The following is a 26,574-nucleotide window of genomic DNA, read 5'->3' on the forward strand; positions in this document are numbered from 1 at the left end:
CACCCTGATTCCAGGGGCTGTATGGAAAAGCCTGGGGACCAAGGCAGAGATCTGCTGCAGGGGTGGAGCCACCACAGAGACCATCTACTAGAGCAATGCCAAGCGGGACTGTGGGGTCAGATTCCCCACAGAGATCCCCCACCAGAGAAATGTCTAGTAGAGCCAAGACAGCAGGGCTTCTGTCAGGACCCCAGAACTGCAGGGCCACGGGTAATGTGCAACACCAGCCTGGAAAAGCTGCAGGCACTAGTGCTGCCCACTGGGTTGCACCTGGCAGAGCTGTGGAAGTAAGGTTGCTCAAGGCTTTGGGGACCCAGATGCCCAATTGTGGCCAGGATGCAAGACTTGGAGTCAAAGAAGATTGTTTTGGAGCTTTAAGACATAATGTCTGCCCTGCTGGGTTTTGGACTTGCTTGGGGCCTGTTTTTCCTTTCTTCTGGCCTATTCCTCCCTTTTGGAATGGGAATGTATACCCAATGTGTGTTCCACCACTGCACCTTGGCAGTAGATAAATTTGGTTTTGATTTTTACAGGTTCACAGCTGGAAGGAGTTTGGCCTTAGGTCTCAGATGAGGCTTTGGACTTTGGACTTTTAAGTTGGTGCTGGAACAAGCTAAGACTTTTGGGACTATTGGGATAGAATGGTTGTATTTTGTATGTGAGAGTGACGAGTTTTGGGGGCCAGGGGTGGAATGATGGAGTTTGGATGTGTTGTCCCTGCCAAAACTCATGTGGAAATTTGATCCCCAATGTGGCAGTGTTGGAAACTGATTGAGTTATGGGGGCGGATCCCTCATGAATGGATTAATGCTCTCCCTGGAGGAGGGGAGATTAATGAGTGAGTTCTCGTTCTATTAGTTCCCACGAGAGCTCGTTGCTTAAAAAGACCCTGGCACCTTCTCTCTCTCTCTTGCTTCCTCTCTCTTGCTTCCTGTCACCATGTGATCTGCTTGTACCCACCAGCTACCTGCCACTTTCCGCCATGAGTAGAAGCAGCCTGAGGCCTGTGCCAGATGCAGCTGTCCCAGAATCGTAAGCCAAATAAGCCTCTTTCCTATATAAATTACCCCGTCTCAGGTATTTCTGTTATAGCAACGCAAAACGGACTAAAACACATGGGGATTTTCTGGTTATCATTTTGTCATGATTTGTAGCTTAATTACATTGTGGTCACACAACATACTCTATATATTATGACTTTGAAATTTGTTGAGACTTGCATCTGATTCATTTTTGTAAATGCTGTGTGTCCTTTTTAAACTGAGGTATAATTTTTGATTGAGGTGTATACACAGTGTGATGGATGTACAGGTTTCAAGTTTTCAGTTCAACGCATTTTGGCAAATGCAAACACACATGTAACCCTCACTCCTGTAAAGTTATAGATAATTTCAATCATCTCAGAAAGTTTTCTCATGCCTCTTCCCAATCTGTTTCCATACCTACTCCCCTCTCCCATCCCAGCAACCAAGCAACACTGGTTAGTTTTCCTTCTTCTGGAATTTCATATAAATGGAATCATACGATATATATTTTGGGTCTGGCTTTGTTCACTCAGCATAATTTTGAGATGCATCTGTGTTGTTGCATATATCAATAGTTCACTTGCTTTTATTACCAAATAGCATTCCATTGTATGGATACGTCATAGTTTGTTTATCTAGTCACCCATTGATGGATATTTGCTTTGTTTCCAATTTGGCTACTATGAATAAATCTACTATAAACATTCATAGGCAAGTCTTCTTTAAAATTTTATTTTCATGGCTCTTACATAAACACCTAGGAGTGGAATTGCTGATCACGGGGCGGATGTACGTTTATCTTTCTGAGAATCTGCCAAACTGTTTCCCAAGGTGGTTTTACCATTTTACACTCCCCCAGCAATGTAGGAGAATTACAGCTGCTGCACGTATAACCAAGAATTAGGGCTGTTGTTCTTTTTAATTTTAGCCATTCTGGTAGTTGCATGTGTTTGGAAAAGATTATATATTCTGCAGAAACTGGGTGCAATGTTCTATATATCACCAATAAATAAAGCTTGTCAATCATATTGTTCAAATCATCTATATCCTTTTTCATTTTTTACCTTGTTTGTTCTATCATTGTCTAAGAGTCTCCTTGAAATCCCTTCCTATGAGTCAGAATTTCTCTATTTTACTATTAGTTATTCCACCTCTTACTTTATATTTTTAAGGATGTTAAGAAATACATAAAAATTGGAATATTTCCTTATGAGTAGATCCACAAGAAGTGTTTATAATATATTCTTGCATACAAATTCTCATGGGTATATTCTTACTAGTATAGTTTATCCATGAATAGTATAATAACAATTCCTCATATTCTTGAGCCCTGCATTCCCGTCTCTGCCCCTTGGTCTCTCCGTCTCCCTGTCCTCGGTCTCCATTATCTCTCACTCACAGCAACCCTCACCACGATTCTTCCCACCAGTCTTTAGCTACAACTGCAGGGTGCTGACGCAGATAAAAATTTAAAAATTTTAAAATGCACTTAAGAAGACAAAAATGAAAATAAGTTAACCAAAGTTAACTAGCTAACTAAACAAGAAAATCCCATAAATTCACCATTTGCTGACCTGTCAGAAACTGGAGAACATCCACAGAATTGGTGGACCTCCTGGTCAAAGCCCTCTTTTCCCACATGGGGAAACTGAGGCCCAAGGAGGGAAAGCTACTCATATTTGCTGGAATTCTTTGAATGCAAGGGGAAGCAAGGAGGACACTTTGAACAGAACCTGTGCTTCTCTTAGACTTTATTTCTGGATCTAGGGGAAAGGCACAAAAAATGGGAAATACCAACTTTCTTCACCACTGGTAAGGCTGGGTCAACATTGTGCCCTTAGGAGGCACAGTGCACTGGAAAAGATTCTAGGTGGGATTAAACTCCTGGTTGTGAGGGAGGAGGGGCTTGGGTCTTGGACTCCTGCTCTGAGGGAGGGCTCTGGACTCTTGGGTCTAGGGGAAGAGGGAGCCGGGAACCCAGATTTATAATGCCTTCAGCAGTATATATTTGAGGGTCAATTTCATGGGTCCCAGTTCCTGTAGCTAATTGGCCTGGATGGTTTGCTCAATCCAGTCAGTGAATTTGCACAGGTTGGTGTAAACGCCTGGAGTACCGGGTTGGCCACACTGGGCTTGTCCAAAAGACACGAGGCCTTGCAGGGACCCATTGCAGACCAGGGGCCCCCCAGAGTCACCCTGTTGTGGAGAGAGAGAGAGAGTCAAAATCTGAAACACAGAGAGGCTGGAGAAAGATATGGGACTAGAGTGGAACTAAATGGAACTAAGAGACAAAGACAAAAAGATCTGGCAGCACACCCCTTGGAAGTTTTGTTGCAGAGCCCTGACCCCACCTAATTCTGCTCCCCTATGTCCTGTGTCCTAACAGCTGGCTGTTTCTCTTGGGTTTGTTGTTGGTTTGTCTCTGTTTGTCTCTCCTTCTTTGTCTCCCTTTACGGCTTGTTTCTCTGCCTCAGTGTCTCTGTGTGTCTTTGCATCTCTTTGCATATTCTGGAATTTTCCTAGTTTTCTTTGTGTTTCATCTCCGATAGTCTGTATATGTCTGTTTTGCTCTGGGTATATTTCTACGGGTGTGTGTCTCTGCCTGCCTGTGTGTCTCTCTATTTCTGCTTCTCTCTTCCTTTTCTTCTCTTTATTCCCATATCTATTTCTGTTTCTCCCAGTCTTTCTCTCCCTCTGTAACTATCTCCCTGTGTCTGTCTCTATCTCGGTCACCCGCTTCTCTATCTCGCCCTGAACCGCCTCCCATCCCTGCCCCATCTCTCACATTACAGGAGTCCTTTTGGTCCTGTCCTCCACCAGCGCAGAACATGCTGGGATGGTATATGGGGGCGTAGTGCTCATCGCAGTCCTCCTCGGACACCACTGAGATATTCACACACTGGAGCACTGTGGGCAGTCCGCCTGGGACACAGAGATCGGGGTCAGCCCCTCTGGCCGGGCAGAGCACCCCTCAAAGAGGGTGAGGCACCGTCACAAGCTCACCGTCCACCAGCAGACCCCAGCCAGACACGAGGCAAGAATCCCCAGCGGTCGGGCACTGGGAGCTGATGCTGATGTTCCGGATGCTGTCAGACTTGGGCACTGACTCGTTCAACCGGATGAGCATGAGGTCGTTGGCGAGAAGGGGTTTGTTGTACTCTGGGTGCTGTACCGAGAGGGTGGCCTCCATCACCCGGCTGCCTGGTTCTTGGGTGGCCTCGAGACTGTGCAGGCCCAGCCCGATGGTGAAGGATCTGAGGGCCACGGAGAACAGGTTGGTCCTGGGGCCACCTGGGGCCACGACCTCGTTGTCTCCAGCCTCCTCCTCGCCCCCAGCCGCACCCTCCTCGCTAAGCGCCCAGAGTGACTCAGCAGGGTCTCAAACCCTCACTCGCAGACAGTGCACTCAGCAGCTGAGCCGGGATTTCAATCCAGGGCTCCCCGAGTCGCCACCAGACAGCGGCTCCCACCTGCCTTGCCTTTCCCCGTGGACTCCTCTGTCCAGGCTCAGTTCCTGCCCGCCCGTGGAGCCTCCGCCGCTGTCCCACCTGAGCACCCCCCGGCTTAGCCCGACCGCAGGCCCCTCCCCCAGCTGAGGGGAACTCCAGGTCCCGCCCCCGCCCCGCACTCACTTCTGGAAACAGTGTGCGGCTGACAGCACCCACCGAGGATGCACCAGGACGCCCGCGCAGAAAAACTCGTTTCGCGCGAACAGCGCGGCCTGCCAGGGCTGCGAGTGCGGGCGGCAGTCCTCGCCGTTGACGATGCTGCCGCCGCCCGCAGAGACAGAGCTGAGGGGTCCTGGGGGCGGAGTCAGCGCTGGGGCCGGGCTTAGGAGGCGGGCCCAGGGCTCCTGGGGGTCGGGTCATGGTGCAGGGGCGTGGTCAGGGCTTCAGGGGCAAAGTCAGCAGTCACAGGGGTGAGGCTGACTTATGGCTGGGAGCCGGGATCAGGGCACAGGGGGCAGGGTCCCTTGTCAGGAGGAGAATTCCAGCTTTAAGTCTCAGATGCATCTTGGAGACGCACGTCCTATTTTTCTCTCTCATACCCAAGCACCATGCCAGGCACAATCTCCCAGCACAGGTGGAACGACCCCCTCAAACAGGCGGCGGGAGGGAGGGCAGACACAGCCAGGCGTGGCGCACGGGGTCACGCCTTCCCCAGCCCAGCGTCGCCCACAGTCACATCCAGCCACAAAACGGGTCCGGGGTTTCCAGCAAGGGATGACTCCCACGGAAGCACAATCTCCCATGTATGGGACCCTCGACTTTCCCTGTCCCCACACCATTGCCACTCTGCTGAATATTCAGAGGAACAAACTGTCAGTGTTTTTCACCCAATAGCACACCGACTTTCACAGGTACAACCACACAGCCTGTCACACTGTCATGCACAAATTCACGTGCTATGAGAAGTCCACAGGGGAGCGACCCCATACTGTCACACACACAGCTTTACAGTCACAGACAGGAGGACACTGAGTCATGCCTGAACGTGAACAAACACTGTGCCCTCAGGCGCACACACACACACACTCAGGTACCTGTGACACCGAGGATGAGGTACCCCAGGAACCAGCCCCCAGGGTTTCCTGTTGTGGCCGTCATGTCAGCACCTGGGGACAAGGACTGGGACTCAGGCCAGTCTGGTGACCTTTAGCCTGACCAAATCTTTTCATCTTTCTCTTCCTCCCTCCTGATGTTATTGGGCAGGCAATAGACTTTTCCATCCACCCCGACCGCCACCTCAGGGACCCAGAACCTAGAGAGACAGAGAGATTTAGAGACTGAGAGAAAAATGAGATGAGAAGAGAGAGAGAGAAAAAAATTAGGTGGAGAGGAAAGCACAGAGAAAACTTCTCGCCACGTATGAACAGGGACAGATGGAAGACACAAAGCCCTAGGGACAGAGCATCTGAGATACACAGAGACAGGCTGCGAAGTAGAGACACGAAGAGAGAGATTCAGAGAGCCAGGGGGAAAATCGGAGATACACTCCTAAGAGAGAGATCTATTCAGAGACAAGAGGTCTGGAGGCTGAGAATGACAGTGACGTGTAGCTGTAGGGAGGCTCGGATCACAAAGACTGCAGGCTTTTAGGTGGGGACTTCTTACCTGGTCACCTCTGGGCTCCTGGATTCTGCCAGTGGGCTGAGCTCCCGTGGGGCTTTTAAGCATCCTCATCCTGGCCTGGCCTGCCCCCCAGGGGACACATTCCCGAGGTCAGGCGCTGCAAGCGTCTTGCTCAGGCTGCTCTGATACCAGGCTGTGGTCAGGGGCCCAGAGGGTGTGGGACAGGGAGCCCAGGGAGGAGACCACTGCCCCAGACCCTAGCTTTATCCTCCCCTTTCTTTCTTGATCCTCTCTCAGCTTCCTCTCTTTCTCTCTCTCTTTTCTCTCGTTCTCTCACTAAATCTCAAGTCTCTAATTCTCTTGCATCCCCGTCTCTCTCATTTTCTCTTTCCTGTGTTCTTTCTCTCATTCTCTCTCTTGTTCTGTCCCTCTCATTTTCTCTCATTCTCTCTGTTTTCTATCAGGTTCTTTCTCTTATTCTCTGTCTCTCTTGCCCCCTTCCCATCCTTTCTCCACCCTCAATCCTTCTTTCCACCTTTCTGTGCTTCTCTAGCAATCTTTCCAGGGTTCAGATCCAGTCTGCATCATGTACTACTTTTGGAACCTCGGGCAGGTGACTGCACCCCTGTGAGCCTCTGTTTTACCCTGCTCTGTAAAACCAGGGTAACCATTGCTGCTCACTTCTGGAGTGGACTCAAAGGGAAAATGCATAGAAAGTGCCTTGACATGGTATCGGGTGCATAGTGGGCTCCCAGCGAGCGCGAGCGTGATGCAGCCTCCACGCAGTAAAGAGCCACTGGACAGCTCCGCCTCTGAGCGCCGCTGGAGCTGCTGGACACACGCCAGGAAGGAGCCAAGTTTCTGCTCGCATCGGGCTTGAAGAAAAATTACAGGGACCAGCAAATAAGGTGGCGGTCGGGGAGTCTCAGAGGAGGGGGCCTTTAAGCTGAGAGCCACGTGATGGGTCTGAGGAGCCGGTCCTGGCAGCTGAGCATTGCGTGTGCGTGTGCGAGGCAGAGCGAGCAGGCTCCTGTGGCGACAGGAGGGTGGGTGACAGGCGTTTAAATGCCAGGGTTAAGGGATTTGGATTTTAAGTGCAATGCGTTTTAAGCACGAGGGTAGGGGGAATGACATGATCTTACTTACTTTAAAAAAAAAAAAAGACTTCTAGCTTGGAGAATGATCATCGGGGGTGAGGTGGAAACAGGGACACCGTCGTGGAGGTCGGAGGTGACAACGTCCCACGTGAGAGATGACGGGGCCCATGGTCCAGGGAGAAGAAAAATAGGTGGACTCGGGGTTCATTTTGCAGGTAGAGCCAAAGTGCTGATTGATGGACGGGAATCGGGGGTGAGGTGGAGGAGGGAGAAGGGCTAGAGGAGCCAGGGATGACACGGAGGCTGGGTCCCCGCACTGGGAGCAGAGGTGTGGGGGCAGGGCTGGGCAAAGGTGGGCGAGTGCGACTGCAGAGGTGCAGGCAGAGGTCAGGGCTGGCGGGAAGCAGCGCGGAGTCATGGGGAGAGGTGGTGTTTAGAGCCATGAGGCCGGATGAGATCACCTAAGGGGTGGGTGGGGACCGCAGAGCAGAGCGTGGGAGAGGAGGGGTGACAGCTGCGGACGACGATGGCCTAGCGTGAACGCCGCTGTGTGTCTCTGTCCCTCTCTCTCTGGCTCTGTCTCTACCTTTCACTCTCTCTGTCTCCGTCACTGTCTCTGTAGCTCTATGCCTGTGTCACTCCCCTTCCCTCTCTCTGTTCATCTTTCTTTATTTCTGTCTCCATCTGTCTGTCAGAGACCCCTGCCCTGTTTTGGGACAAGCAGCTTTGACCATGAGGATAGAGGAGGCTGGGAGGAAGATGGGGCAGGGGGTGCCGGGTGGGCTCAGGTCTCAGCCACCGAGCATGACTAGGGTTGGGATGGTGAGAGGTCGTGGGTGGGGGGCAGTGCTGGGGTACAGGGCTGGGGCAGCTAAAGGAGGGGAGAAGGGGGTGAGCAGTGCGGGGGTCACCTTTCTGTCTCTGTTCTATGGCCCCTGCCTGTGTTCTGTCCTGCCCGAGGTCAGGCAGAGGTGACCCAGAGTTGTTTGGGGATGGGCCCAGGACAATGTCAGGGGTGAGAGTCATGCTGTGGGGGTGCTTCCAGTCTGGCAGGTGGGAACAGTTTGGAGTCTGATCCCCAGATGGGGTCCATGGGTCAGAATCTGAGCTAGGGTGGGGGATATGGAAAGGCAGGGATGATGAGAGACAGAGATGAGCAAAGAGACTGAGACTCAGAAACAGAAAAAATAAAGTCACAGAAGGACACAGAGAAAGATGCACAGAGACATAGAAAGACATAGAGACAGAGAGAAGTAGAAACACAGAGAGAGATAAAAGCAGGGACAATAGGTGACAGATACACAAAGAGATGGAGACAGAGACACACAGAGAGATGGAGATAGAGAGACAGAGACACACAGAGAGATGGAGATAGAGAGACAGAGACACACAGAAACAGAGAGAGAAAGAGATAACCAGAGATACAAAGAGAAAGAAAGGAACAGAGGTGCATAGAAAGACAGAGAAGAGATAAAGAGACAGAGACAAGAGGAAGACACAGAGAGAGACAGGGAGATGGAGACAGACACACACACACACAGACAGGAGACAAAGAAAGACAGAGATACATACATTGGGGCACAGAGGGAGACAGAAACTCAGAGAAAGATAGAGGTGGGCACAGAGGCATAGATAAAATGACACAGATAAAGAGAAATTATTAAGCATTCTGGAAGTCACTTTAAAAAGAGAAGCAAAAGATATAGTTTTCATTTTCCCCCAACTGGACCCAACCCCAACTCCCAAGCACCCCCATTCACCCAGGATTTTGGAGCAAAACTGCAGGGGTCCCCTTTAATTCTTCTCTCAGTCACTCCAGCCCATGAGCAAATTCTTCAGGCCGCACCTACAAAACTTAATTCAGACACAGCCAGGTCTGCCCCCCAACCCTCTGCAGCCCTCTTACTAGGCTCCCTGCTTCCGCTCTTACCTGCCACCCCACCCGAGTCTATTCTCTGCAGAGATGCAGCTCCTGAGAACAGCCCCGCCCCCTGCCCATGCCATGCCTGTCTCCTCCTCTAGGCCCCCCTGTGGTCTGTTCCGTGCTCCTCCAACACTCTTCCCTCACTCTCTCCCTCAATGACTTCCACTGCTCATTTTGTCTCAGCTCAAATGTCACTTCTTCAGGGAGGCCTTCTCTGAGCCCTCCCCCATCTAATTCAGGGTCCCCACTCCCCTATGTGTTTTTCTTCTCATAGCATCCTACAAGCTTCTTCAGAGCCCTTGGTACGATTTATACACGTGTTATTTTTTCTGTGCTTATTTTTCTAACATCTGCTTCCCTCACTAGTCTGGGGGTCCCTGGTGGGCAGGGCCCATTTCTGTTGTGTTCATACAGAAAGACAGAGATGTAGAGAGAGACACACAGACACAGAAAAACAGTAAGAAAAGTAACAGATTTGAAGAAAAATGGAGAGAGCAGATAATAATAAAAACACTAATAATAGCTGACTATTATTTAATTAACTTTTAAAATATATTAAATTAGTTATAATTAGGTCGAGAGCTTACTGTGTGTCTGGCCCTATTTTAAGTGCTTTGTATGTAACAACTCATTTATTTCTCACAATAACACCATGAAGTAGACGCTCTTATGAACTTTATTTGACAGATGAGGAAACTGAGGCACAGAGAGGTTAAGTAGGTTACCCAGGGACACACAAAGACTGAGGCTGGAAAAGATGGAGATGGACAAACGGACAGAGATGGATATACAGAGAGCAGGGGAGAGCTGGAAACATAGTGAGAGGAGGGCTAAAAAGATAGGAAGACACTGAAAGGAACACACATTTCAGGAACTAGGGATCATGATCCTTGAAAAAATAATAAAAGATATAACATTTATATGTCACCTACTCTTTGCTTGCTGCTATTGTAACCGCTTTATACATGTTAACTACTTTTAATCTTCATAATAACTCTGTGAGGTACTTATTATTATGCTCCATTTTATGAAAGAGAAAACAGAGGTGTAGAGATGTCAAGCAACTTACCCAAGGTCCCACAGCAAAGTGGCAATGAATCTGGGTCACCTGGCTCTGGAACCCGTGCCTTGAGCTCCCTGTTACGCTGTCTCTCTCTTGCATGTCAGGGAAACAGAAGCTGAAGCTATGAAACAGGTGGGCTGTCTCTGCAGGGACACAGGTTGGCGGGGGTCGGCGCTCAGGGCGTACCCAGGCCCACCACTCCTCACCTGAGCCATGTGCTCTCACTTTTACCTGCAGGTGAAATGCAACCTTGGCCAGACAAGACACAGAGAATTGCTGGGGGGAGGATGGGATGAGGCCACAGATGGGGGGCCACCCCCACCCAGAGGGCCCACTCTTATTTTATAACTGGAAGAACCAGCCTCTTCTCCCTCCCACACCCCAAAGCCTGGCTAAGCCAAAAAGAGAGTCATAAATCTCCTGGACACAGTAGAACAGAGGCCACCAGCTTAGGAATGTCATCTGCCCTAAGGCCCCAAGGCAGCCCTGGCCACTTTTCTGCTGGGCCAGCCAGTGCAGCCCTTAGGGAACAAACCCCTGAGTTTTGTTTGGTAGACTCAGGGAACCTCTGGAGGTTGGGGTTGAACAAACTTTGAGAGTGGAAGGGAAGCACCTCCCCTGTTGTATTCAATAAGGCAAAGCTGTACTGGAGCAGATGACATTACATGATGAGACATGTTTTCTTTCCTTAGTATGGGCAATGGGGGATTCAGTAGGAAAGAACCCACAAAGCCTGGTGCGAATGACTTTCTTCCTTCCTTGCTTGTTTCCCAGGAGAGAAAGGCCAGAACTGAGTGGGGAAATTCTGGGGTCCCCTCCAGAGGTGGGGAGGATTGAGAGAGTGACTTTGAGAGAGAGAGAGACTTGGAGCTCACTCCAGCCTGGGGGAGGTGGTGACAGTGATGGTGATTGTGGGTGGGGGTGAGGATACAGGGAACACAGACTGATCACATGTAAGATGGGAGATGGCTGTGGGCTGTGAGGGGAGTGCCACGGGGGGCTTCTCCCAGCCTCTCTGCAATGACTGGTAGGGGAAACTTCAGCAAATCTCAAGGAAACTGGCCTTCCTTGTTGCTTCTTAAATTGCATTTCTAGTTGCTTAGATGCTTCCTGGTTGCCGGCCTCCTTGTTGCCCCTTAAGTATGTGAAGTGTGTTCCTACCTCAGGGCCTTTGCACTTGCTGCTTCTTTCACCCAGAATGCTCTTTGCCCAGATATCTACCTGCCTCCTCCCTTATTAGGTTTCTTCTTAAATGTTCCCTCCTCAGAGGGACCTTCCCTGATCCTCCCGTCTAGAGCGGCTTGATAGTTTTACCCCATTTTATTATTACCAGGTATATAAATTTTATTAGTTTCCTGTTGCTGCTATAATTATTACCCCAAACTTAGTGGCTTAAAATAGCACAAATGTGTTATCGTACTGTTCTGGAGGTCAGAAGCCCAAAGTCAGTCTCACTGGGCTAAAGTCAAAGTGTTGGTAGAGCTGGTTCCTTTTGGAAGCTGTATGACTCTGTTTCTAATGCTTATAACAAAATTCCTGAAACTGGGTAATTTGTAAAGAAACAATATTTATTGCTTACAATTTTGGAGGCTGAGAAGTCCAAAGTCCAGGGAAAACATCTGGGGAAGGCCTTGTTCTTGTTAATGACCCTACAGCAACACAGGGTATCACATGGTGAGAATGGCTGAGTGACAGGGAGAGAGCTTCTCACTTGCGCTCCTTAAAAAAAAAAAATACATCCATCTTTATTTATTCAGGGAATATTTTTCAGGCATGGGACACAAAATGAAGAAAAATACAACAAGGTCCTATATTCTTGGAGTTTACATTTTTTGTCTTGTAAAGTTTATTTTTTAAAATTTTTACAAGGAACTGAAACAACTTTACAAGAAAAAAATAAGTAACCCAATTAAAAAATGGGCAAAAGAGCTAAATAGGCATTTCTTGAAGGAAGATATACAAATGGCCGACAGACACATGAAAAAATGCTCAACATCACTCAGCATTCATGAATGCAAATCAAAACCACACTGAGATACCATCTCACCCCAGTTAGGATGGCTAAAATCCAAAAGACTCTGAGCGATAAATGCTGGCGAGGTTGCGGCGGAAAACCAATTCTCATACATTGTTGGTGGGACTGCAAAATGGTGCAGCCTCTATGGAAAATGGTATGGAGGTTCCTCAAACAATTGCAGATAGATCTACCATATGACCCAGAAATCCCACTGCTGGGAATATACCCAGAGGAATGGAAATCATCAAGTCGAAGTATACCTGTTCCCCAATGTTCATCGCAGCACTCTTTACAATAGCCAAGAGTTGGAACCAGCCCAAATGCCTATCATCAGATGAGTGGATACGGAAAATGTGGTACATCTACACAATGGAATACTACTCAGCTATAAAAACGAATGAAATACTGCCATTTGCAACAACATGGATGGACTTTGAGAGAATTATATGAAGTGAAACAAGTCAGGCACAGAAAGAGAAATACCACATGTTCTCACTTATTGGTGGGAGCTAAAATAAATAAATAAATACACAAATAACCTAGGGGGGAGGAGGGAAGAAGACACAATTACTACAATTCCTTGAAGTTCATACGACAAGTGAACACAAAGGAGTTTGTTGGGAGGGAGGGGGGAGAGGGAGGAGGGAGGGGGGTTTCGGTGATGGGCCACAATAATCAACCACATTGTATATTGACAAAATAAAATAAAACTAAATAAATAAATAAAAATTTAAAGAATTTGTTTATTATGTTTTACATTCTAAGATGTGGTGGAGCAGTTGAGGTAGAGGGGGAGAGAGGAAGGCGGATGGGGATCGAGTGGGAGGACAAAGAAGGGGGGCATGGTTGAGGCCCATGGCACGCCCCTCATTCTGGCAGAGGAGCCTAGGGGGCTTCCAGTGGTGGCTCGGTTGTGGCTGGGCTGGATGCAGATGTCAGGAGAATGTGGGAGGCCCTTGGCCCCCCACTGCCCCAGCTCAGGAGTTGTGGGCTCTTCTAGTGGCAAGTTGGTGGTTGTCATTGGGCTGGATGTGTATGTTGGGGTGCATAGCTGAGGCTCTTGGTCCCCCACCCTGGCTCAGGAGTTGTTGGCACTTCTGTTGCAGGCTTAGTGGTCGTTGCTGGGCTGGAAGAGGATGTTGGAGGGGCATGGCTGAGGCGTAGGTCACCCAACCCTGGCTTGGGAGCCTGGGGCACTTCCAGTGGTGGCCTGGTAGTCATCACTCAGCTGGATGCAGATGTCAGGGGGTGTGGTTGAGGCCTTCAGCCCCAACCCTCCTGTTTGGTAGCCAAGGGCGCTTCTGGTGGCAAGCTGGTGGTTGTTGCTGGGCCGAATGCTTACATTTGGGGGACACGGCTGAGGCTCTTGGCCCCCCTACTGCCCTGGCTTGAGAGCCCAGGATGCTTCTGGTGGTGGCCTGGTGTTCATTGCTGGGCTGGATGCAGACATTGGTGTGTGGCTGAGGCCCTCTGTCCCTCCCCCTCTTCCTGGCTCGGGAGTCCGGGGCATTTCTGGAGGCAGCCTGGTGGTTGTCTCTGGGCTGAATGAGGACATCCGGAGGGTATGGTTGAGGCCCTTGGCCCCCCCCCACCTCAGCTTGGGAGCCTGGGGTGCTTCCAGTGGCAGCTCGGTGCTCATCGCTGTGCTGTATGTGGATGTTGGGGGAAGTGGCTGAGGCCCTCCCCCCTCCCCCCTGCTGGGGAGCCTGGGGGCTTCTGATCCTTCCAGGTTTTACAGGTGTTCTTTGGTGGTTTTAGACCTTTACTGCTTTATATCAAAATTTTTTCTCTGATCTGTGGGTGTTTTGTTTTTTCTTTCAGTTCTGTGTTGGATTATTAGCTAACCCCACCACTTAAACTCTGCACTGGAACTAATTTGTTGCCCTTTGCTTTCTTCTAAAATGGGGGAACTTCCTGTGGAGACCAGCACTTGAGCCCTGTGGTTAAGTTAAATCTTTGCTTTGCTGCTGATTCTCTGGGGAGGGCTTTGTGTGCAGCTCAGGTTTTAATAATTGACCTTGTAAGTACTTCTGGGTCTTGTGAGGTCTGGTACACCTGGGTTGTGTGGAAACTCTGGTCTGGGCCTGTGTCTTTTCAACAAACTGCACCCCCTGCAGTTCTGTATTCCTGACCAGTCTCCACTGAGTGGGCCTGTGCTAACTGGAGAGCAGATCAGCTGTCCTTGCTGTGTCCCAGTGTTCCCTGGTGGGCTCGTCTCCCTCACCGCCTGCACTCTAAACACTTCCCATAGGACGGGCCATGTGCCAGTCCCTTGAGATGACTCCCCAGCCTTTGAGTGGCTCCTTTTTACAGTTGTCTGTGGCCTCTTGCTCCTATGTGGGTCCATGGGAACCCTGTTAGTGGTCTTGCTAGCCTGGGGGCCACCAAGGCCCTCCTCTCCCCTGCTGCCTCCAAGTAACTTCATACAAAGGGCACAGCTGTGGCTTTTGCCAGCTCTTGCTCCATGTGCTCACAGGGCCAGTTTTGAAGTGGCTGGGGCTCAAAACCATCTGAGTGGTCCTTTCTTTCTCTCATTGCAGGTTCTCCTGCCTTCATGAACTCCATAGGTCTCTCCTACTCTTCCTCTGAGCTCTAGAAGCCCCAGTTTGGCAGTCGTTGCCTTTTAATGTTTGTAAATTGGTTGATTGTGGGAGAGAGTGACGCTGGGGACCATCTATTCCTCCATTTTAACCAGAAGTCCTAAATCTTCTTTTAAAGCCTTCAGAACCATGCCTATGACCACCATTAAGCCATCAATGGATTAATCCATTCACTAGGGCATGGTCCTCATAATCTAATCACCTCTTCAAGGCTTTATCTTTCAATGACCATAATAGGATTTCTCACCCTCTTTACACTGTCACTAGGGATTAAGTTTCCAGCATGAGCTTTAGGGGGACAAACATTTCCAAACTATATCAGAAGTTCTAGGGGAGAGTCTATTTCCTTGCTTTTTCTAGCATCTAGATGTCACCTGGACTCCTTGGCTTGCCTCCATCTTTAAAGCCAGCAATTGCATGATTCAACCTCTGTTTTGTATAGTCACATCTCCTTCTCTGACTGACCCTTCTGTCTCCGTCTTATAAAGACCTTTGTGATTATCTTGGGCTGGCAGGGATAATACAGGATCGACTCCCTATCTCAAGGTCCTTAACTTAATCATATATGCAAACTCCCCTTTACCATGGGAAGTCACCTATTCCCAGGTTCTGGTGATTAGGGTGTGGGCATCTTTGGGGAGGGGGCATTATTCTGTGTACTGAAAAATCACACCACATGTTCAGTGATTCACTTGTTCATTGTGTCTGTCTCCTCTACTAAAATATAAACTCCATGAGGACAAAATATCCCTGTCAAGGTCATCATTGTGTTTCTCTCCAGTGCCAAGAACAATGCCTGGCACATGGTAATTGATTCAGTAAATATTCACTGAATGAACAAATGTTTCCAAGGAGAGAAAAACTAGTGCCCTTACCAACAATTCATTAATTCACAGTAACAGAAACAATTTTGAAATTGTTGTTGGGGCCGAGCCCGTGGCGCACTCGGGAGAGTGCGGCGCTGGGAGCGCAGCGACGCTCCCGCCACGGGTTCGGATCCTATATAGGAATGACCGGTGGACTCACTGGCTGAGTGCCGGTCACGAAAAAGACAAAAAAAAAAAAAAAAAAAAAAGAAATCGTTGTTGCACTTTACACTAATTAAGAGACAGACTCTGGAACCCAGAGGGTCATGGTTCAAATTCCTGCTCTGCCACTCATTAGTGGGATGATCTTTGGCAAATTACCACGTCTGTCTGTGCCTCAGTTTTCATCTGTGAAATGGGGTTAATTATAGTGCTTGCCTCATAGAATGTTGGGAGGGTTAAATGAGTTAATACATATAAAGCAGGCAGAAGTGTGCCTGGAATATAGGAAGCACTTCGTAAGTGTTGGCTTTTATTGTTATTATTATTATTATTTTGCAAATATCTGAGATGATGTTTGACAAAACATGATGTAAGCCTAAGCATAGGGGATTTTTGTGTAGTTACAAATAAATTTATAAACTCAGCAACACCCTGGGCCACCCACAGACGCTTCTGAGCCACGTGCAGGCTCCAGACACATCTGGCTTGCTTCATGGAGCCTGGCCATTTTGTTTTATTTTGTTTTAATTGGCCACCAGCATTAAAGGTCAGGAGACTTCAAGCTCCTTTTGAAAAGGCCACGGCATCAGTCAACATTGCACTGAATTCCCACGTGGCCATAATCCGTCATCAGCAGGCTCTGAGTGTCCACAGCCTTGGGGGCATCCTGCAGTTTTCCTTGGCTCATATGCAGTCTGCTTCCTTCAATTACATTTCCTGCCTGGCCCCAGGAGGTGGCCGAGTTCATGACCCCTGTGGAGAAAAAAGTGGAAATGGACACAGAGAGATGTGGGTATAAAGAGATCAGAGGGAAAGAAAGTCACAAATAACAACACAACAACAACAAATATACGTCATCACCATCATCACAGTCACCACCACCATCATCATCATCATCGTAGTTACTCTTATAGAGTACATATTTTATGCCAGGCTCTTCTGGGCTCTTTACAAATCTTAACTCATTTAATCTCTTCAACTTCCTGTGAAGTAGGAACTATTATCACCTCCACTCTACCAATTAAAAGCAAGAGGCACAGAGAAGCTAAGAAGTATTTGCAGTTCACTGAGCTGGAAGAGCTGGAATCTGAACTCCCCAAGTGCTGGGTAAGCATGCCTAAGACTAGGATACACTGCCACCTTGTGGAACCAGACACACGGGCACAGAATTCAAGGTTGTCGGTCCAACCCCTTTTTGTGCCAGTCACCCTGGGCCTCAGCACCCAACTCTAAGCCCCAAAAACGGGAGCTGAGACGGGGGGATGAGGGACTAGTTGCCACCTGAGCTTTTCACCTGGCAAACTCAAGTCTTGGTCTTGACTCTGGGTCTCTCAAATATAAAGGGAGGGGCTCACATGGGACCTTGGACAAAGGGCTGAGTCCAGACTTTCCTGAGTTGGGGGCAATGACATCACCTGGGTTTGTGTGCGGTTTCAGTGGGACATTGCCCACAACATGTCTCCAATTATTGCTACTAATATAATGATTTAATAAGTCAGAGATGTCACCATCAGCATTTCTGTTCACTCTTGGATCATGATGACCCTGGGTGCCCTCCAGAACCATGTCCTTGTCCCTCTCTGCCCCCATATACCCAAATAATGATGATGCTGATAATAATAATAATAATTATTATTATAATAAACCACTCACATGCATTGAGAAGTTATAGTTATTTTTTTACTTGAGTTATTGCACTTAATCTTAATGAGCCTGCCTTTAAAAAAAGAAACAGCCAATTCAGAAATACAAATTTCCCCATTTTAAAAGGAAATTAGTTTTTCTCAGTAAAATTCTAGCTGGCTAGATATTTTAGGTTAGGGGAGGAAAGGTGACAATACAGCAAATCCTTCTTTGTTTTTACTTATGCAAGGGGGAGATTATTAACACCAATTGCTGACATATGCTGAGTGCATGCTCTATAAAACTGTTTTAAGGCTTTTCATGGATTAACTTGTTTACATTCCTACCCACCCTAGGAAGTTGCTACTATTGCTATCTCTACTACAAACATGGGGAAACTGAGGTAAAGGGAGATTAAAGTCATTTTACAAGGCCACTTAGTAAGGAACAGCAGGGTTTGAACCCAAGGATTCTGGCATGAGAGATGCTGTGTGTGTGAGTGTGTGTGTGTGATGTCATTTCTTTTTAATTTTTTGAATAGACGATATTTTCACACGGTACCAAAATAAAATGTTTATTAAAAAGGTATAGAGTGACTTTTCATCATGACTTTGCTCCCCATCTCTTACCCAAAACATAAAAACTGCAGTAAGTTTCTTGGTCATCCTCCAGGGTTTGGTTGCACATAAACAAGCACGTACAAAGACGCGGGGCTTTTCTTTCCCTCTTGTCTTTAGCCACTAGAATGGGCTTCTCACAAAGAAAGGCGTCTCCTGGTGCTTAGAACACTTAGTGAATTCTTTTTCCTGTTATAATCATTGAAAACCTGTAATGCCTGGTTATTTTCAAGGTTTGTGAAACACTGTTTAGATAATTGCATTAGTTATAAAACAATGGCTGGTGTGAAAATTACGGGTGATTCATAATTATATCTATGGCCGTAAGTCTTTCAGCCTGGGAGAACTCAGTGGGAGGCATTTTTATTTTCCTGAAGGGGCCTTATTGCTCGTGTTGCAACGATTAGAGCTGGCCAGAAAATGGATGCTGAAAATAGAGCAAATAAGATCTAATGGAAAATGCATCCAGGGAGATTTAGGATGCTGATAACATGTTTGCCAAGTACTTCTGATGTGCCAGACACGTTTTTATTATAACATTTTATTTTGAAATAGTTCAGGACTCACAAGAAGTTACAAAATAGTACAGAGAGTTTCTAAGTACCCTTCGCCCAGTTTCCCCCAATGATAACATCTTTCCTAATGATAGTACGTTGTCAAAACTGAGAAAATGACGTTGGTACGAAGCTATTAACTCAGGCACACACCTTATTTGGATTTCACCATTTGTACATGCGTTTCTCTCTCCCTCTATCTTTCCCTGTCTCTCTGTCTCTTGCTCTGGTATATATTTCTGTAGATTCAAGTAACCAGCACACAATCAGGATACAGAACTGTTTCATCACCATGAAGAAATTCTCTTGTTACCCCTTCCCACAGCCTCAAGCCCTGACAAACACTGGTTTGTTCTACATTACTATAATTCTGTTATGTTGAATATGTTATATAATAAACGGGATTGTACAGTCAGCCTATGCCATGGAAATCTATCCAAGTTGTCACATGTCTCAATTGTTTCTTTCTTTTGTAGACATTTAAAATTATGCTTTGTGTGTATTTACTCACTTACCATTTACAAAAGCTTGAGGTTTTAGGTTCTGTAAGTATTTTCATTTACTGATAGGAAAACTGAGGGCAGAGACATTAAGTAAGTTGTCCAAGAGCACACAGCAGGTGAGTGGCAGGGTTGGGATGTGCACTCAGGAAACCTGACTCCAGGGAAACTAGTAGGGGAAAAAAGAAAAAGACCAGACTTAAGACTAATGAACTGTAATAGCTTCTCTTCCTTTTGTATAATTAAAGACCCTCTCATCCCATTTATGGGTATATATTCAAAAGAATTGAAAACAGGATCAGGAAGTGATGTTGCATATCCATGTTTGTAGCAGCATTATTTACAATAGCCAAGAGGTGGAAGCAGCCCATGGATACTTAAAATGTGGTATATACATAAAATGGCATATTATTCAGCCTTAAAAAGGAAGGCTGTCTTGTCACATGCTACACCGTGGTTGAACCTGGAAGACACGATGCTAAGTGAAATAAGCCAGTCACAAAAAGATAAATACTACATGATTCCACTTACATGAACTATCTAAAACAGTAAAATTCATAGAGACAGAAAGTAGAATGATGGTTGCCAGGGGTTAGGGGGAAACAGGGGGTTGTTGTTTAATGGATATAGAATTTCAGTTTTGCAAGATGAGAAAGTTCGGAAGATTGGTTACACAACAACGTGGATACACTTAACACTAATGAATTTTACATGCTTAAAAATGGATAAGATGGTAAATGCTTTCTAATCACAATTTTAGAAATATTTTTTTAAAAGACCCCTGATGCTAGAGTTGGTTACAAAGTCTGTGAAACATCATTTAGTCAATTGCATAAGTTATAAAACAATGACTAAGTGTGAAAACTACTGATGACTCCCTTAATTGTTATCAGTGGAGGTAAATGATACAGCCCTGAAGCCTCCCTGGCTTGTTTCTTAAGGAGCATTGTTGTAAGAAGTTATAAAAATGCATGACAAGCTTCTAATTGTGAAGATGAACAATTTAACTCCTCTTCATCTACTGCCCCCAAGGGGTGTTTTGGTAAAGTGATTTCTCGACAGTTTTTCTTGAAACCCAAGTCCAAATAACAAAGTTTTGTTGAGTAATCCCTATCCCTTAAACAACCCCATGAGGTTGCACTGTTATTCTTGCCATCTCACAGACATCTAGTGCATAGTAAAGCGAGGATTCAAACCTTGCACTTTGGCTTTGACAGCTGTGTGTCTAGCTGCTCTGCTATCCTGCCTCTGTCTAGCAGACACGTGAAAATGTCAACATCGATTTCCTCTGGATGGTGAGATCACGGAGCAATCTTATTTTCCTCATTCATTATACCTCAATGATCCTCAGGGTAACTGAAAATGATGAAGGAATATTCTTTATATTAGAGTTTCCGATCATAAGTGCAGAAGAGTGATAGTCATAAAATCACCACTTTGCAACTTGTAACAAAATAATAGACGTGGGCAATAATCATCATTGGCCGCTAAAACCAGTAGCTGGAAAGCAGGTGGGAAGCTTTCTAATAGATTGGTCAGGATGACAACACCTGGATTTAATAACCCAAAGAGAGACGACTCAACAGTAAGTGTTTTTGATGTGATGCAATGGCGGTGACAGCACTGGCTTTGAAATATGTTTGCCTCCAACTAGAACCTGAGCTGGATCATGCCTCTTGATCTAACTGCCAAAGGGTGAAGAAACATGTTCAGCAAACCCGGGGAGGCAATCAAGAGAATCTGTGATGTGGAAAGCTTTTCAGGATGAACAACCTGAATTTCCTCAACAATAAATACACTGCGAGAGAAATAGACAATGAACCAGTAGACCCAGCACTGTTCAATAGAAATATAATGTAAGTCACAAATTCAATTTAAAATTTTCTAGTTTGCCACATTAAAAAAATACTATTTTTAATAAATAAATAAATAATTGATTAATTTGGGGGGTGTGGGTGACTTAAACATGATGAATGTTTGTTTCTCCTTAATGTAATATAGTCCTTAAGTGGATGGTCCAGGGCTGGTATCTCAGTCATCGGTGACTCAGGCTTCCTCTACCTTTTTGCTCCATCATTATTTTGGATACCTTCCATCTCGGGATCACTTCTTGGCCCAAAATGACTGCAAGAGCTCTAGACATCACATCCATGTTCTGGGTAGTACAGAAAAGAAAGAAAGGAAGGGTTCAAATGGCTCCTCCCCAGCCAAGGCAGATGCCTGTAAGTGGCCTCCTTGGAAGGCCCACATAACACTTCTACTTTGGGGTAACTGGTCCTATTCAGCTTCCAGGAAGGAGCTCAGGAGCAGTCAGATGGAAGAGATGCGTAGGGCAAGGTATGGGGTGGGAGCACAAAGCTTCCAAGCCGTCTGCAGGCTCGCGACTCTAACAGCCCCTTAACATGTTCCCCAATCCGGAGGCTCCTCTAGTGGTCACATTTTAAGAAGTAAAAAGAAACAAGCGAAATCAATTTTAATAATATATTCTGTCTAGTCTAATACATACAGAATAGTATTATTACAACACATAATAATACACACATATTAATGAGATAATTTACATTTTTTTCTATATTGTCTTTGAAATCCGGTGTGTATTTTACACTCCCAGCACATCTCAGTTCGGACAAGACACACTTCAAGTCCTCAATAGCCACATAAAGCAAATGATCACTATATTGGACGGCTATATTGGATCACTATATTGTTATTTTTTTTTGTATGATAATGGTATTGTGGTCAGTGGTCATGTTTATTAAAATGTTTACCTTTTATGGATACATATTGAAGTGTTTTCTGAAGAAAAAAATATGGCTGAGATTTGCTTCAAGATAACCTCTGTGTGTATGTTGGGGGTGGGTGTGTGTATAAATAAAACATTAGCAACGTGTTGATTAATTGTTGAAGTTGGTTATGGACCCATGAACATTTATTATACGTTCTTTCTATTGGTATAATGTTTAAATTTTTCCAAAAAATGTTTAGTTTTGATGGGAAACAAAGTTGAGTGTTGGAAATAGGACCTCACTTGGTGGGACTCCATGAGAATTTGGTCTGTCCCTTTTTTCACCCTCGCTGGAGTTCACAGGAGTTATGACAGTCTGAGATGCACTTTGAGGGCTGCCCTATCTGGAGGGTGGTAGTTCTGGTTCCTCTGCTTTCCTTTGTTTACCTCTGAGTTCTTGCCACAACCATTTCTAGAGGTCTCTCTGTGGGTCTTTGTGTTTGTGTTTTATCCTTTTTGGCTCTCTTTGACCTTCAGCTGAGGGGGACAGATATGTTTGGACAATGTCCCCAATCCCAAATGTCATTTCTTGACCCAGTCTCTTGGCCACCCACTTATGTCCCCTGCTCCCTTCCTTTCTGACTTAGGCTATGTTCAGACTCCCAACCCCCTCCCACAGTTCCCCGAGCTACCCCCATACTGCCCAGCCCACAAGGATTCTAAGGGCTTGGTCAAACCAGAGAGTAAGGCATAGACCAGAGGATCTAAGAGAGAATCAGGGGTATGTTGAAGGTGCAGAAGTGTCTGGAAGAACTGGAGAGACCTAGAGACGGAGATAGATGGGGAAGGGAGAAACCTGGGGGGGATGGACAGAGAGAGAGAGGAAGAGGGAGACAGAAAGGGGGGGAAGAGAGAGAGAGAGAGAGAGAGAAGACCTTGAACTTTGGGTTCAGCCAGAGCGATCTGAGTTTGATCCCAGGCTCCCCCACTAACTAGATAGGACAAAACTGGTCGTGAGTTGATACTGTTGACGCTAGAGGATGAGTACACGTGGGCTCATTATATGATTCTCTTTACCTTCATCTGTGTTGGAAAATTTCTACCATCATATGTCCATCCTTGAGAAAAGGACTTAACTTCACATGTCTCAGTTTCCTCATCTGCAGAGTGGACTTAATAACAGTATCTGATTCTAAGGTTTTTGTTGGGATTAAATAAAGTGAATTGACTCTGCTGTCACAGAGCAGTGCTCGGCAGAGAGTAAGCTCTTAAAAGTGAGTGATTACTGTTTTTATATCATTTTGTAAATAATAACCGTAATAATAATAATAGCAAGCATTTATATAGCACCTACTATATGCCAGGCTTTGTTTGAGGAGGTTTGCATGTATTCTCCGAGTGTCTGGCCCTGAATGATCAATAACTATTGGGAGGTGCCTCCTGAGGTGGGGAATGAAATCCAGAAAAATCAAGGGATTGGCAAATGGGTTTAGGAAGGAGGGTCAAGGACCGTAGTCCTGAGATGCCAGCCTCATATACCCTTCACCACCCTCATCTAAGTGCCCTCAGCAAACTTTTGTTGCAAGCTTTAAACCTGGCAGCAGTGAGAATCCCAGTGAAGGGAGGATGGAGAGAGGGAGGTGGTGGTGGCAGGTGGGAACAGGACAGTTGGTGGAGGTGAGCTGGGACTGACGAGTCCCAGGCCATGGCCACCTTCTTTGCCCCAACACCAGGCAGGGGAAGAAGAAATTAGGCAGTGCCTCTCGGACCCATCCCTTTTGCCCTGAGTCTTTCTGCAACTCAGGTTAGGGCTTTTTATTCTCAGAAATGTTTTCATGAAATTTAAATCCACCCTTTCAATGTGGAGGGCAGGGGAGGGGCAGACAGCTACCTGATGAAGGGGAGGCCACTGTCCAGGCTAAAACCCAGTCTCAGTGGATCTTCCATAACCTGTGCTCACAGACTCACACACAGACACACACACACTCTCGTACTCACTCATGCACATCTCACACTCACGCACATACACACACACAAAATCACAGACCCACACAATACACACTCGCTGACACACACTCATACTCTCACATGTGATCTCACACGAACACACACCCACTCCTGCATAAACACTCACTTCCACACTCTTGTATTCACACACACTCTCACACTCACATACATACTCACACACTCTCACGTGTTCACTCACACTCATGCACATCCACACATCCATGCTTTCATGCTCAGTCTCACACTCATACATACATTCACGCTCACGTGCTCTCTCATACTCACATGCACTCATGCACCCATGAAGACGCACAGCTTTCGGGGCCAAGATCAGAACCGACACACCTCTTTCTTCTACACTATTTCCAGAGGTCTCTGGGATTACACTTGGGCTGAATGTTCTACTTCCTTTTAGTCCCAAGGAAATAGAACACTATACTCATATGCTCCAGCTATTACTTTAATCCAGATTTAGTTGCAGTGAAAGAAAACCTCAGCCACATGCTACTATGGGCCATAATGAAAATGTTTAGGAGGAAAAAGTTTGGCCAAGTGCCTTTGAGAATATGGAACACTGGTGTAGGTGTACTCCTTTGTTGAAAAGATAAGGTAAACAGTTAAAAAAAATACATCTAATCCATTATAAAGGTTCAAAGAAAAACAACAGCTGCAATCCAACAACAACTTTTCCAGGTGGGAGAAAGTTCCTGGTGAAACCGAAGGCATTCATGTTCAGTGTCTTGATATGACAAAATTAATGCCTGGGTAGTTTATTTCTTTGAAGCTCCCTGGTGACCACAGGTTTGTTATTATCATCTATGAAATGCAATTGATTAATGAAGATGATGATTATGCAAACTTTGTTGGCATTCTTGCTTTAGATAACAACCGTTGTTAAAACGATTGTTAAAAATATGTTATGTTTTCTGAAAGTTATGTTTTTAGCTAGCAACCAAGTGAAGAGAGACTCAAAAGTATGAATGACTAGAGAAATTCAAGTTCAATACAGCAGGATATTCTCTTACATCTACCAGATTGCAGTGGGAAGCTGGGTAATGTTAAGTGGCAGCAACGATGTGAAATACAGGAATCCTCAGGCTTTGCTGCTGGAACATGGAGCATGTAGCTGTTCTGGAGACTGACCCAGCTCTGCTTAGCCAAATGAACTGTATGCCCATAACCCAGCAGATCCACTCCTGGGTTTAGATGCTATATTAGTTGATCTATTTCCGGGTAATAAATTAACCAAAACTTAGCAGCTAAAAACAACTGACTTAAAAAAAAAAATCTCACATGGTTTCTGTGCATCAGGAATCTGACAGTGGCTTACTTGAGTGGTTCTGACTCAGGGTCTCTCATTGGGGACAATGAGACAGACTAATTTCTTCATTACGCATTTTAAAAATGTTAGTTTAAAAAATAATTTTGTGTGTATGTGACTATAGGTCAAAATATCAGCTAGAACCGCAATTATATGAAGGTTCAGTTGGACCTGGATGGTCCATTTCCAAGATGGCTCACTCCAGTGGCTTTTGGCTGGAGCCTCGGTTCTTTGCCATATGGACTTTGCCATGTGGGCTGTTGCGCATCCTCACAACATGGCAGTTAGCTTCCCCCAGAAGAGTGATCTGAGAGAAAAAACAAGAGGAAGCTGTAGTGCTCTTTATGACCTAGTCACATATACCATCCCCTCTGCTATATTCCATTCATTAGAAATTAGTCACCAAGTCTAGCTCACACTTAAAGAAGGGAAATTAGGCTTCAACTTTAGAGGAGAGTGTTGTTGAAGAATCTGTGCATATATTTTAACCCCCCATGGATGTCAAAGACAATTTCACACAGGCTTTAAGGGAACATGTGCAAAGCAGCTCATTATAGCACGGCTGGTGGAGATAGGGAGTCGGAGGCAACCTGCATGTCCATTCCTGGGGGAGTCGGTTGGGGTGTGGTGGGTGCCCAACTCAGAGGACTGTGCAACAGTTTAAAAAAACAATTGTGATTATAGCATCTTCCTGAGTTCTGTGAGTGGTTCTAGTAAATTATTATGCAAATTTGTACCTGGTTGGTCAATAAATCATGCCTATGTAATGTAGCCTTAATAAAAACTCTGGACATGGAAGCTTGAGTGAGTTTCCCTGGTTGGCAATGCTCTTTGAGTATTACTGTCACACTTCCATGCCAGGTTGATAACACATACCTGGGTATAATAAAAGCTTTGCATTTAGAATCTTCCCAGACTTGAATCTATGCATTCTTCTAATTCGTATCTTTTTGCTATAACAATACAGTTATTGTAAATATAGTGCTTTCCTGAGTTCTCTGATCTCCTAGTGATTTTTTAAACCTGAAGAAGTGCAGGGAGACCCCCAAGTTTGTAGCCAGCTGGTCTGAAGTGAAGGAAGTCTTGTGAAGAACCGTGTCCTCAGATTCTGTACTTTGGTATGCTCCGTGCAGTAACACACAGAAACACAAAGATACAAATGAAACATAATAGGATGGTTGACAGTTGGAAGTGGGACTCCTGGGACTGGGAGACTAAAGAAGGCCTTGGACACAAATCTAAGAATATGCCAAAAACCTAACTAGTCAAGAACAAATACTATTTTAATGCAACATTTAAAAAACTAAAAATTAATGCAAAAATCTATGATGAGCAAAATACCAAAATTTAAAATAAATTTTGTGAGGCATATGAATGATGGAAGTGCAGAGTCAGATCCTA

The 26,574-nt window shown here is 46.0% G+C and overlaps 1 protein-coding gene across 1 annotated transcript; it reads right to left on the bottom strand.

Annotated features, from left to right (window-relative positions):
* Positions 1-3,068: 3,068 nt before the first annotated feature.
* Positions 3,069-7,612, bottom strand: KLK4 (kallikrein related peptidase 4). The gene is made up of 7 exons (XM_063088748.1): positions 7,311-7,612; positions 6,742-7,127; positions 5,569-5,640; positions 4,658-4,826; positions 4,029-4,279; positions 3,811-3,947; positions 3,069-3,221 (listed from the first exon to the last, which is right to left on the bottom strand). Exons 1-7 carry the CDS (start codon positions 7,610-7,612, stop codon positions 3,069-3,071), a joined length of 1,470 nt encoding a protein of 489 aa, XP_062944818.1.
* Between the last annotated feature and the right edge of the window lie 18,962 nt (positions 7,613-26,574).

Source organism: Cynocephalus volans, chromosome 3, assembly GCF_027409185.1.
Source record: "Cynocephalus volans isolate mCynVol1 chromosome 3, mCynVol1.pri, whole genome shotgun sequence".
Classification (NCBI taxonomy): Eukaryota; Metazoa; Chordata; class Mammalia; order Dermoptera; family Cynocephalidae; genus Cynocephalus; species Cynocephalus volans.